The sequence below is a fragment of the Cibotium barometz genome, chromosome 52 (genome assembly GCF_041138505.1).
Source record: "Cibotium barometz isolate CiBa-2024 chromosome 52, ASM4113850v1, whole genome shotgun sequence".
NCBI classification, from domain to species: Eukaryota; Viridiplantae; Streptophyta; class Polypodiopsida; order Cyatheales; family Cibotiaceae; genus Cibotium; species Cibotium barometz.
In genome coordinates, this window is record NC_141097.1 from 33,366,482 (window position 1) to 33,380,492 (window position 14,011).

The following is a 14,011-nucleotide window of genomic DNA, read 5'->3' on the forward strand; positions in this document are numbered from 1 at the left end:
AGAACATCAAACATCAACGCTGGAGGCGACCTGATAACTAAGAAGAAGCACAGGTTATGCTGGAGAAGAAGAAGGCGAATGAAGGAAACAACGCAGACGAAGGAGCTGCGAGGAAGAAGAAGACTCTGCAATCTGAGCAGTCGGTGCATTCATCAATGCGCGTGCAGAGAATTTCATAGTTTAAAAAAAAAGAATTATATATAACCCTTATTGGCAATAAGGGTATATTCCCTTCAGCGGATTTTTTTTAAATAAAATAAAAAATCTAAGGTTCCTTAACCCCTAGATTTTGATTCACACACACCTTATATGTTCCCCACTAGGTGGTGTTAACATGGTTTTTTTTAAAAAAAAATTATTATGCATACATGTATGGAGATCACTCATCGGCATAAAGGTCCGCTGCCCGGCTTTGGCCAAAAAGGCTTTGTAATTCTTTATTTTTCACCCAAAAATGATAATTAACAAACATCCACGAGCATGCGTGCTCAAAACAAAAATTTTTGTAATCATCCATGGTATGAGGGTCGCCTTGCCCAAGCTCACCTAGAATCTCGAAATGGCTGTTGTGTGATGTGTGCATGAGCGATGCACGTGTGAGGTGCATGCGCATGGGTTGGTTCCCACCCGAACTTCCATGTTCAAATCGGACTCAGTGGTTCCGCTGTGAGCGAGTCGGCTTAAAATGGACTTGGTGTCTAAGATGGTAGACACGCGCACACATGATTTATTGATGGACACTCCAATGTATCATTGAGAGGGAGTGTTGAGAGGTAGCGATTGCGTTTGTGCAATACTACATTGATATGGGTGATGGATGATGAGTTGTAGAACACCTCGATTAAGAGGGGGTGTTGAGAGATGTAATCGTGTTGTTGTGTATATGTGGGAAAGCACCCTAGAGGTGCAAGATATTGTGGTGAGATAGGAATGCCACATGTTATATTGCATGGTGTGTGAGAGTTGACCAAAAGAGTGGAAAAGGAGTTGCCACATGGATGATGATGTGTAAAGTGGGATAAGGCTAGAGAGCCTATATCATTGTATGGTTCATTGTGATATGCAATACAAGGGAATAGTGTTGAGTGTGCAATCTCCCTCTCTCTCTCTAGTCATGGAGTTTTTAGTGTGGTTTAATCCACCTTAATTATGTTGCTTAATCTATGTCCTTCACCATGATCAATCCCATTTCTAGATTATTAACAATAGTAAACATTGAGGATGGAGAAGATGATGTAAAGTCCACAAGGCTTTGCTTAGAATTTCCCACAATATAGCCAAACTTGCTCTATTATATTGTATCGGGATTATACAATGAATATTAAGGTGTTGTATAATTCCACATAAACTCTTATTATGTGGAAGGTGGTTTCTTTTTCATGATTGCAGGATAAGGAATCATCCTCGAAAGAGGGTGGATTTCTAAGCATGACTGTAGCATTGTTGACTGGAGGACAAAGACCCCAACCATCAAATTTGAGCAAAGAACCATGAATGTTCTTCTTACAGAAGGAGCCAAGATATTTCTCCTCAAAAATCTAGGAATTGCTCACCTTACTCTACAAGCAGGTCTAATTAAGCCAGTAAGTTTGATTATCCATCAACTCCAAGCCTCACTGAAACAACCACAACCACAACCCTTCCCAACTCCATCACAAACAAGCGCCTACAATCCAAAAGCCAGACCTAAGGAAGTGAAGCCCAAGGCGGAACTATAGAAGAAATAGAAATATAACCAAGGACATAACACTTCATGTTGTCTCCCCAAGGGTAAAGTTTAACAAGTATGGGTACAAAAGTCTTAGCTATTGTACCCTATACTTCTCATAAATCCAAGGTCAAGAAACCAAAATAGGTGTAGAAGTATACATCAAACCTGCATCATATGACAAGCTGGTATGGATCCCAAAGAGAGGGAGAAACACCAAACTAAAAAATGATCCATCCACACAAGGATGGATAACTATAGAACGCTCCCTCACAAGGCCCAAGGATATTATCAAGGACAAAGCCTGATTTGGGTGTGCCAAAGATAAAGCCAACATAAGGTGGCCACCAACATTAAAGCTCGAGAGCTGAAGTGCAAAATCATCATCATGCTTAGAGCCGATACACAAACTTATTCAGCCAAAGAAGATATAAGGACCAACAAAGATAACACACATGTAGAAGAAATATTGATCGAGGATGAGAGGGACGAACTCTAAAGATAAATTCAGGACCTCCCCTCAACCTCTAGGATGAAGAAGATTCCTTAGAGCCCAACAAAAGTGTTGATTGACAAGCAAACCTCACCGTAGAATGGCCCTAAGACCCTTAAGTCTTCAACCTTACACAGGTAGAAACCTCACCTTAGAATGGCCCTAAGACCCTTAAGTCTTCAACCTTACACAAGTAGAAACCTTGTTTGTAAAGAGGATGTTGTCACCTAGATGCCAAATCTATTTATTATGCCTTGAACTCCATCACAAAAAATTAATATGGTTAGATTTGATTTCTAGTATAGAACTATGGAAAACTCTATAATGTATATTCTTGGTAACAAAAATAAGACCCAAAAGAGAATAAAAGCAAGCTTGGAGAAAGGAGAGCCTATTTTATTTAAAAAATATATAGCTTTCAAATCAAAATGGATCTTCTATGATTCACGGGCTCTCATCTGCCCTAAAACTTGGAAGATTTGGTTTTGTGGTGATTTTTGTAACTCAGACTTTCTTCCTGTGCAGCGACCTCCATTCGGAGATTTTTTTCTTGTCATCAGCACCCTCAATTTGAATTTATTCGCATCAACAAATTGATTTCTTCATGTTGTACATAGTAGTTTTTCTAGTATAGGATAACGGTGAAATTTGGGACTGACATTAATGTGTAGTATAGTTCTTGATTCAATTTTAAAACGATGCAAAGTTGTGCAAGCCTTGTTAGATAAACTTCTACTTATTTATAGTTATGAAGTATCCATTGCTATCTCTAATCCTGCTGGTAGTTTGGGTTTCTCTTTTCAATGTATATAATTTTTATTAGATATGTTTAAATTGGAAGGTAGTTTTGGTTTCTCTTTTCAATGACTTGGAGAGGTGATTGAATAAGAAGATAGTCTAGGTTTCAACATATATAGTTTTTTTGGGTATACACTATTTAATTTTTCTATGTAGGTCACATTTTCGTAGAGATGACTACTAAATTTATGAAAATGTAGATTTGGAACTCCTTTATCTTTGACCAAGCTTATTACATATACTAACATGTACATATTTATTGAGTTTCATTAGGACTCAAATGAATTTTAGTACGTCTAAGTCCACCAATTTTTTTTTACTATGTATATTACACACCTTCAAGGAGACTTGCATTGGTAAAATAATCACATTGAAAAAAAAATGTTTTTTGTAACCCCTAAAAAGGACATTTGTATGTCATGTTAGGTTATATCAAACTAGTATTAAGTGATCTTTATCATTTCATGCGAGGCCTTTGTAAGAATGACCACAATATATGGCTTAGGGTCCAAAACTGGGTAGCCTTGAAAGGGTTTGGATGACTCACTTTTGGTCTGAGAAGAAAAAGATCAATATTCTACTTAGAACAGTTTGCTATTCAGAAAAGGTCAAGTTTGTCCTTGATGTTCTAGACACGAGGAAAAAGTGGCCCAAGATGAAATCTCATGGTCAAATGGATACGTAAGTCGATTGCTTAAAGGTATGCTTTGAGCCTATTTTTTCAAGAGACACTCTTATTGGAAAGATTATCTCTTCATGTAGAGTGTACATGTAAAACTGCAAAGCATGTAATCACATAGTTTAGTCCGTTTACATTTATGTTAATGTACATAGATCAACCTAGAGTTCCATTTGACTATTGCTTAGCAAAATGTGAAGGGGCACATAGCTTTGAACTTCTTGTAAAGGGAAATTGGAAATGTTGCACCTCGCTTAGAAAAGTATTTGCATGGCTCAGGATAGAGCTAAGTTTTATGCAAATCAAAAGAAGTCACCTAGAAAGTTCCAAGTTGGTCAAATGGTTTAACTAAAACTCCTTAAGTATTTAAATGCTATGAGAATTGGAAGAATATACGTCTGCCCGCCAACCTCCGCTAGAGGTGACACGAGGGAGATGAGACGGTGGAGAGACAGTCGGACGGAAGGCCTCTCAACGAGCTCTCTCGGGTGCTAGGGCGAGAGAGAGAGAGAGAGAGAGAGAGAGAGAGAGAGAGAGAGAGAGAGAGAGAGAGAGAGAGAGAGAGAGAGAGAGCGCCATCGAGAGAGACAGAGCATGCTCTCTCTGGATGAGAGGCAGAGCTAGCGCGTGCCAAAGAGACAGAGAGACGCTGCTGTCTTAGGGATACAACGTGTGAGAGGGAGATAGAGCAAGAAAAAAAAGGGCAAGTTCTCCATGATATGCCACGCGTTAAAAAAAAAACTTCACGAAAACTCCAAAAAATTCCACCGTCTTTCACCCCAAAGGTTGGAGCCCTTGTCAAAAAAAATCAATCAACTTTCACCTCAAACCTTGGAGCCCTCCTACCAACTAATTAATTAATATGAAACAAAATTTTGGTCCCATATTTAGAAGATCTAACTTTGGATTATGGTGAAAGAACACTTGGGAACAAACACATTCCCAAGATGCTTCTCAAGTGTGGATTGTACTTAAGAAGATAGTTCTATGGAGACTTAGATAGAGTCTCTTAAACAATCATTTAATGACTTTGTTGTTGTTACCCTCTCCATTGGATGGAGTCATCAAGTTCAAAGGTTATGACACCAAAAGCCGTAAGATAGCTAGAAGTTATATTTGAGGGTAGGCTTATACCTATAGATGGCCCTAGGTAGAAAGAAGCATCAAAGGACCAATTTATAACTAAGTGTGCTATATCGTAACCAAGTCTTGTTGGCTCATACGTAATATATCCCTCACAAGGAAGATCCTTGGGAATCAACACCCAACAAGGACTAGATTGTGCTTTAGCCATACACTTCGATAGTGGGCTTTAGTGGAGTTCAAAAAACAACTATGGCTGGCCTCAAGCTTCAGGGTGTTCTGCTAGAGTTCGGTTGAGAGGAGAGCCTGACAATCGCTTCAACTCATCGGTTTTTACGTGTGATTGCTTTGCAAGATCTATTCAAGAAGCCACCCATCAACCACTAAGTCTAGTCAGCATCCACCTCATGCCAAGGGTTCGAATTTTGGCTGGACAGAAAGCAATTACTAGAATTACCATGTGGTGTCTTTATTGCTTGGTGAACAGGAAATCTGTGTAAATTGACAACAGTTAGGTCCTCTAGGTACTCATGCTTCCAAAAAGAATTGGAATTAAAAATGTTTTGGGCCTGCTTTCCCCCCTTGAGATCGGTTTTCTGCATAAGAAGGGGAAGAAAAAGGGGGTGAACCCATCCCTCTATTGGTAATGCCCAGCTACCAAACCCACTTACCTAACCACCTAACTACCTTATGTGGGAGTGAATAAGGCTATGCATGTCACCAAATGTTGTTTGGTATTGCAACCATGACATCATCCGCCTGGCTGCATCACCAGCACACTTCTCCAGGAGACATTTAATCCCTACCCCAAAAAAATATGTGTGGGCATGAGCAGCATAAAAGGCCAGCTAAATCTTGAGCTGTGCAAATATGATTGATTCCCTCTGCAGCAACCCCTTTAACATGTACATAGGCCTATACAAGAGAAGCATGGTATATACCACGGATTGCCTCCAATTGTGTACTGAAGCTGCCTGCTATGTTGCAGAAACTTTTCACATGTTAAATGCGTGCATCAATTCATTATCTGGCTATATACCTTTAAGGCCAAAAAATTGAACACGCAGTAAATAACTTCAAATGCATTAGACACATAGAAACACGAGCGTCAAACAAGTTATCATTAATAGGACCATATACAAAATTGTTGCCTTCTTGATGTTTTAAATTTGATTTTTACCACCCTTGTTAGTCTGAGTTTTGAGTCCCGGCAGCTTTAACTTCATGTACAAGAGGGGAACCTTCCTCATAGCGGGTCATGTAAAACATAGATTTAGTTTGTGGGGATGCTAACTTCCTGATCCTAGCCATTCTTTGCAAGGGCGATATTAATCCACCTTCAAGTAAAGCATGGTGTGGTTCATCTATGATGGGATCCAAGCTGGATCTTCTCATAAAAGCATTATAGTTTCATTCCCAAGTATATCAGATATTGATTCCTTATGCTGTTTAATCGTTTTACCATGCCTTTGCCTATTATTAGAGCCAGTCATCCTTGATGGGCCTTTATCTTCCTTTCCAAGCTCCTGACCTTTTTGCCTTATCTCCTCCCTTTCTCCAGATGATTCTTCAGAATCCTCCCATTCCATCCTTTGCAGTCCATTATCTCTGCTGTCCAATCTCTCGGCTGCATTGACAGCAGCCATCACTTGCTCGATAGCTGCATTTGGGTCCTTTTTCTTGCTGATCAAAATTTCTGCCACAGATGCTGGCGTGATCTTCACCCCGGGTTTCATGGCCTCTTCCAATTCACCATAGAGTGCATGATCCTGAATGCCCAAGTAATTGAAGGCCAGCTTCTTGAATGCCGAGAAGGTACAATAGGACAGTAGGATGTGCATGTCCATGCGGCCACTTCTAAGCAAAGCTGAGTCCAGCCTCTCCTTGTGATTGGTGGTGAAGATGAAGATCCTCTCCTCACCGAAGCATGAGAGAAGGCCGTCTGCGAAATTTAGCAGCCCGGACAGAGTCAATCCCTGTCTAGGCTTGCGAGCTTGCGGAGCCCTGTATTTCCATGATAGCCAGTCTGCATACTTATCATCATTCTCTAGCAGCACAGTGGAATTAACATCACGATCTTGCTTGCGCTCAGGGAGGCCATTGTCCATGGAGCAGTCGATGTCCTCGATCACTATAATTGATTTCCTCTTGGTCTGCATGAGGAGGTTTTTGAGTTGAGAGTTGTCAAACACGTTGGTGAGCTCGAGGTCATAGACATCATACTGCATAAAGTTGGCTATGGCCGCGATCAAGCTAGACTTGCCCGTGCCCGGGGGGCCATAGAGGAGGTACCCTCGTTTCCATGCTCGACCAATGTTGTGATAGTATTTCTCTGACTCAGAAAAGGCCTTGAGGTCAGCTTGGATGCGTTCACCCAAGTTTCCCTCAAGCGCGATGGTGTCAAAAGTGGAGGGGTGCTTGAAGGTGACAGGGCTCCAGTGGGATCCACGCTGGTTGTTTCTGTAAAGCATTCGCAGAGTGTTGCGGCGGCGAATCTCCCGGGCAGCTGTGGAGATGTGGTGGAGGTAGGGGCGGAGGAGGCGGCCTTTGTCGGACTTGAGCATGGTGAGGGTGAAGGCTCTGTCAGACTCGTCCCTACCCCCATTGGAAGAGGAGTTTCTTTCGCCACTAGACACAATGTTATGGCTCCACCATATCTGGGAGCCACCGAAGGTGTCTTCTAGAGTCTCGTTGAGGGGAAGGCCAAAGGAAAACCTTGAAGCACCATGGGCATCATCATCTCCAGCTCCGTACACGCTCACACGCTTTGTCTTGAGCTCAATGTCAAGAGAGCCTAAATAGAGGCTTACATCCTCGTAGAAGGGATTAGTGTCCCTCGCTTGGTTGTACATTCTGGGATCCTGGACCCACTAATCACAGCAAACAATTTTTAAAGACTCATGATTACAAGAAAATTAACGGCAATATCTTGAAAACTTGCAGATCTATGAGCTAAAATGCCTTGATTGTTTGAAAATTGATATTAGAAAGATTACGTTCAGGTTTTCTGCAAGCTCAGGCTGGACCGATTCCACGCTGCCGCTCTGGCGTTTGAGTGGGACGTCGATGTAGGCAAAAGGGTCTGCCGTGCTGAAGAACCTCTCCCACAGGCTTCTCATGCACTCTTCCAACTTGTACCTCACCGGCCTCGGCAAGAAGTTGAGCCCAAAAGCACATGCGCCCATGACAGAGCATACGGCTTTGGCTACATCCATTGCTTTTGCACTCAAGGGAGGAAGGGAGGAGGGAAGGAAGGAGGGAGGAGGGAAGGAGCCCTAACCTTTGGCTGTATAGCCCGCCCCTGGGCGGTCTTCACTTCTGTAACATGGCGGGCAATTCCCTTCCATATTGGGCGGCCAACAGGTTTGCCGCAAGAACCCTAGGTGGATTGCCATCGTTTTGCCAAACGTCTCTTTCTCTATATAATAACAAAGCCATTTGCAAGCTCTCTCTCCACATGAACATCTCAATTTCCCTAGGTTTGAAACTTGTATGCATGAGTTGTTCTGCCTTTGGAAAGAGTAAAAGGCAACAAAATGTGAAGTTCAGGTAAAAACATTAGATGGAAGAAATGTCCTCCCCGGTTCTTAGAACTATATTTACACATGATCTTTAGTGCTAGCCGGAACCATCAATGTTGCTCTTATTTCCATCTTCACTTTTGTAGCCCACCATCTCTTGTGGACTAAATTCTACCCACATTGTGTCTTAACCAAGTGGATAGCTTCGAGTTGTTCATAGGTGTGAGGTCCATAGGAGTTTCACAGGAGTGCGGTCCATAGAAGTTTCTAAGTTTACTTCCGTTGAGGAATCCTTCCATTTGGACTCCATCCAATGTTTCTAAGTAGACAACTCCTCCTAAAGTCATTTCATAGATCCTAAAACAGCTTGAGTTTCCATTTATTTTTCTTGAGGTTATAAAGCAAGGCCAAGTCCCCTTCTTTGAACCTCTTAGTTTTGATGTTCGAATTAAACCATGTTTTTCTTCGAGCTTCTTTTCAACATATATTTCCACCAAAGAGTGTAGCCTTACCTCATCTAGCTTTTGAAGTTCAATAAGTCATTCAAACACTTTAGACTAGTCCTCCATCTCTTATACATGAGCATAGCTCTAATTGACATAGGATCAAGTCACAATTGGATGTCCTATGAAACATGGGAAGCTCTGGGTGAACCTGACTTGGAACTAACAAATGCAAGTGCTCATAGTATTTTCCATAGTAGTATGGTGAAGGTTGCTTGAAAGTTCAAATCCTTATCATCAACAATAATCCTTCTCTTCAACATGTTATGCCTACAAGAATTATCGAAGAGCACCTGTGGTGGGAAGAGCGTAGATTGGTGCAACTGACTGCTACATTCGATGGAAAAAGCGAACCATCCAAATATAAACCAAGGGAGGCCGAACGATGGTACCACTTTTTTCTCTCTAGTTCCTAATAGAAATGCTCATCCTTGGTAAACCCTCAAGGTGACCCCAATCCAAAGACTGACCAAAGGAGTCAAGAGATCTGCATTGAGAAAAGACTGGTCATGTTAATGCTTCTAGGAACGATCATCTTATAAACCAACCAACTAGAAAGTAGTGGGTTCATAAACTAAATTCTGTAATATTAGTCTTTTCATAACTCTCTACTACTGATACAAGTCCTAGAGACGAATTCTTGAGAGAAGGAAAGATTAGATGCTGCGGGATAGGCCCAAGCATTAGCATAAGCACCAGCAGAGGGGATGTACCCTCTAGAGCTAATCTAGGAGGGACCAAAGGTTGAGTAGGTGATTGCTACTCCTTATACTGGCCAGTAGAACTGATATTAACAAGATGATAACCAATCTTGAATTCCTTGCTTGTATGTAAACAATGCTATTGGAAAAGGGCAAGATAGATTTTCCCAAGGGAGAGAGGCACATTGAATAATGAAATTGTATCCTTCCCCACAAAATTTGTTAGAGAGACGAGTATCATAGAGAGATTCATCCAAGAAGGGGGAGGGGAAGAGGGAGAGGAAATGTACATTTCACTAAACCAACCTATGAGTGAGTCGTCCTCGTCTTAACCCCCACAGCTACCACAACTAACTTGTTAAGAATGGAAACTAAAATAGGTAGGGGGTGGCTTGGGAGTTGGGAATTTCTTAAGCTCATGCCCAAGGAAAAATACCATGAAGCCATATCATATAGATAACTTAATATAAATATTTAGCGGAGATGGGCATCCCATCCAAAATTTAGATATCTTTGAGTCCATTTGTGAAACATGTAGACACATCGATGAGCTCACCAAGATCCATTCTTTTTCTCTAATGTGTTGACATGTCAAGCTCAACATGAGAGATGCCAAGCTCAACACGAGATGACGCTCATGAGATGTGCTTGGGTGACCAATCCACTTTTACACCATTGGCATGTTTGGTAACATGGTGGATATTTGCGAGTGATTCTTTAGATGAAATACACCTATCTAGTCCAACCAAATTATGGTATACTTTTCTTGCTAGCTGACCTACTTAGCATGTTCACATTATAGACCACTTGTATATAGTACTCCAGTACTTATGTTGGTTTTAAACTAATCTTTTGTAGACCTCTTTTGTAGACCTCTTTTGAGAGCAACAACTAGAAGAATATTTCAGTTTCCAACACTAATCTTTTGTAGACCTCTTTTGAGAGCAACAACTAGAAGAATATTTCAGTTTCCATCATGTGTATGCCTTCTCCATTGTTGTGTGAGTGTGTGTGTACTTGCAAGAGCTTAAGCTCTCTCTCCTCCCCTAATTTTTTCATGGTATAAGCAGAGTCTAGTTCAGGCTAAGGAGCTAAGTGGTAATCAAAGGAAGCTATAAAGGAAAAGGAAGTGGTACATAGATAAGAGCATCAGCATCTCTTTTCATGTGGTGATTGGTTTAGGCTAGGGAGAAAAGCAGTAATAAGAAAAGGAAGCTATGAAGGCAAAGGAAGTGGCACACGGGTAAGAGCATCATCATCTCTTTTTGGTACGACACCCCCTAGGTAGCTCTGGGAGCTACATGTATTCGATTATGAAGCTGTCTTTGCATGTACAGAGGTACCTGTATTGTGCTCAATACTTTGTACTCAAGTTTTCATGGTGGCCAGATTTGTATTTTTTGTGCATTTCGGCCTTTGTTTGGCCACGGGTGTTTTGGGCACTTTTAGGAAGTTCTGGTTTGGAATTATTAATCTCCAAACTCTAGTTATTGCACTACAACCCTGCATTTTGGGTGTGTAGACAATGATTGCATATGTATTACTGATTGTGGGTGCGTACATGACTCTGATCATGTGTGACATATAGATTATGCAAAAGTACATACAAGAGTTACACTAGATACTGTTGTATTTTAGGTTACATATAGGAATGTCTATTTATAGATTTCTATTTGTAAGAAAAGATTTTTGACATCATTAAACAAATTGTTAGTGAGAAGCTAGACAAGAACAACTTCCATGTGTGGAAGGTCAAAGTGACCAATTGTTAGTGAGAAGCTAGACAAGAACAACTTCCATGTGTGGAAGGTCAAAGTGACCAATTTCCTAATGGGAAAATGATTTGGGGACTATGTTGAAGGAGACAATGAAGAGCCTCCATAATTTCCTAAAGAGAATGTTGCTCTAGTAGAGATAAAGGCGTGGAACCACGATGCATTTTCCCAACTTTTGGAATTTGGTGTCTATGTTAATCATAGAAGAGAAGTATTTGGGTGAAGACTCTTCCTTCCAAAGCAAGAACACTCTAGAATAGACCTTCTACTCAAATTCAGATAGTAGAGTTTGTGGCGTTCAAGGCCAAGGTAGTAGGGCCATTTTGGAAATCAGAATTATGGACAACAACAATCCAATGATTTGCAGAGTAGCAGCAAACACACAGAGGCGGAAGAGGCGAGTCTCAAGAAAGGGGGATCCGGAGAGGTTGAGGAAATTGGAAAAGGCAACAATTTGGATCAAGTTTAAAGGATTTCTTTTATTGTGCCAAGCCAAATCACTTTGTAGTAGAATATCACAAGCAGAGTGACATAAAAAATGGAAAGTTGCAACAAAACAATTATGCATCTTCAAGCAAGTAAGCTGAAGATAGATGTGAGCATTTGTTTGCTATGCAGTTTATGTTAAATTTAGTGACTACAAATGTATCTATAAATAATGATGATGTATGGTATCTGGATTTAGACTATAGATGTATCCACAAATAATATGATTTATGGTATGTGGATTTGGGAGGCTCTAACCGCATAACCTATCATGGTGAGTGGTTTAGAGATGTTAAAATTTTGGAAAACCAAGTTATGTAGAGACTAGGGGTATGACACAGCTTATCCTATTGCTTACATTGGGAATGTACCATTGGCTATGCATGATGGCAAGATGAGGTAGGTGGCTAATGTACTTCATGTGCCTAACATAAAAAGAATTTTGTTTCTACTAGGCAAATGATTGAGCAAGGTTTGCAAATATGCTTTAACCCTTAGGGTTGATTTGTTGAGAATTTCAATAACAAATGTCATTTTGTTACAAAGGAAAAAAGAGTGGGTAGAATGTTTACTTTGGATACAAGCATGCAAGAGGTAAAAGGTGCTATGTTTGCACAAGGTGCAGGTGTTATGTCCGATATAGATATTTAGCATAAACATATTGGTCATGTGAATGAGCAGCAAATTGAAGTCTATGTAGAATTTAAAAATTATTACAGGTTTGGCAAAGTTTAAGGTGGATGGAATGTATAAGGTATGTAAAGCATGTCAGTTTGGAAAGCAAATAAAGAATATATTTCCACATGATAGGAATGTAAGTAAGAGAGAACTTGATGTGGTGCACTCAGATTATGGGGCTCGACAAAGACAACGTAGCACTAATATTATAGAATTTAGATCAGGATGCCAACCCAATCATTATACGATTTTACTATTGAATATATTGAGTACCCCACTATAATAACCCAAGATATGTTCATTAGAAGCACTAAGCCCCCACCACCCCTAACATTTGAGGAAGGATAGGGAGGAAGAGAATGCATATCATTATACTTATCCACTAAATAGGCCTCTCACTCCTAAACTCCTTCCATCTCATAAAATGTGCTCCAAAACTAACAATGAACCCCCCCCACTACCGTAGCATCTTCTTCTCTCCATTTTGATTTCCCTATTAACACTCTCGCTCCTAGTAAGGAGTCAATGAGGCCTCTATGAGCAACTTCACTTAGGTAACACAACCACATGATGCTTTACCAGAAGAGTATACTAATCAAGATGTTTTGGAGCAACTAACTCTAACAAAGTATGAATATTCAATCATAAAGGGGAATCTAATGTTGTGGTCTAAACTCTTTTTCAAGGTGTTGATGCAAGTGACACCATTTAATCCAACAACCAAGTTGTTCTGAGAGGCATATAGTACAACCCCCAACAACTTCCGTACATGCCATATCCGATCATAGCACCAATGTCATAATGCCAGTTTTATAATATTTTATTTAGATCCAAATGGTCACCTACATGATTGTATACGGTTACACAAGATGGAGGAAAGAGAACCCTATGTATACACGAGGTGGTTATCTAAAGATAGAGACAAATGATGCCAACCCAAAGATCAAGGAGTTTGGTATTCAGACTGAGTGGAGGAAAGAGTTTCTTACAAGCCAAGACAAGCAAATAAAGATAGAGACAAATGATGCCAACCCAAAGATTGAGGACTTTGGTATTTCGGGTATGTGAAGAAGATAGAGATTCTTATACAATACAAGACCTCTATTGCTTTAAGAGAGAATGTTCCCAACTTTTGGTGTCTATGTTAAGATTCTTCCCCACAAAGTAAGAACACTTCAGAATAGGCCTTCTACTTAAATTTAGGTAGAGGTAGAGGTCGTGGTCAAGGCCAAGGTGGTGGCCATTTTGAAAATCAAAATTATGGATAGGAGGAGTCCAATGATTTCCAAAATAGCAGCAAACACATAGAGGTGGAAGAGAGCAGTCTCAAGGCAGAGGGAGCTATAGAGAGCAGTCTCAAGGCAGAGTGAGCTATAGAGATAGAGGCAATTGGCAAAGACAATAATTGGGATTAGGTTTAAAGTATTTCTTTTATTATGGTAGACTAGATTACTTTGCAGAGAAGAATGTCACATAAGAAGCATAGTAACATAAAAAGTGGCAAGTTACAATAAAACAATTATGCATCTTCAAGCAAGTAGGCTGGAGATAGATGTGAGCATTTGTTTGCTATCCAACACATGTTG

The 14,011-nt window shown here is 40.5% G+C and overlaps 1 protein-coding gene across 2 annotated transcripts; it reads right to left on the reverse strand.

Moving 5' to 3' along the window:
* Positions 1-5,865: 5,865 nt before the first annotated feature.
* LOC147609081 (AAA-ATPase At4g25835-like) lies at positions 5,866-8,152 on the reverse strand. 2 transcript variants are annotated; one of them, XM_086788460.1, is made up of 2 exons: positions 7,758-8,152; positions 5,866-7,631 (listed from the first exon to the last, which is right to left on the reverse strand). In XM_086788460.1, exons 1-2 carry the CDS (start codon positions 7,974-7,976, stop codon positions 6,153-6,155), a joined length of 1,698 nt encoding a protein of 565 aa, XP_086644586.1. In that variant the 5' UTR covers positions 7,977-8,152; the 3' UTR covers positions 5,866-6,152. The 2 variants fall into 2 exon arrangements, with proteins under 2 accessions (XP_086644586.1, XP_086644587.1); XM_086788461.1 differs by having other exon boundaries at positions 5,866-7,622; positions 7,758-8,135.
* Between the last annotated feature and the right edge of the window lie 5,859 nt (positions 8,153-14,011).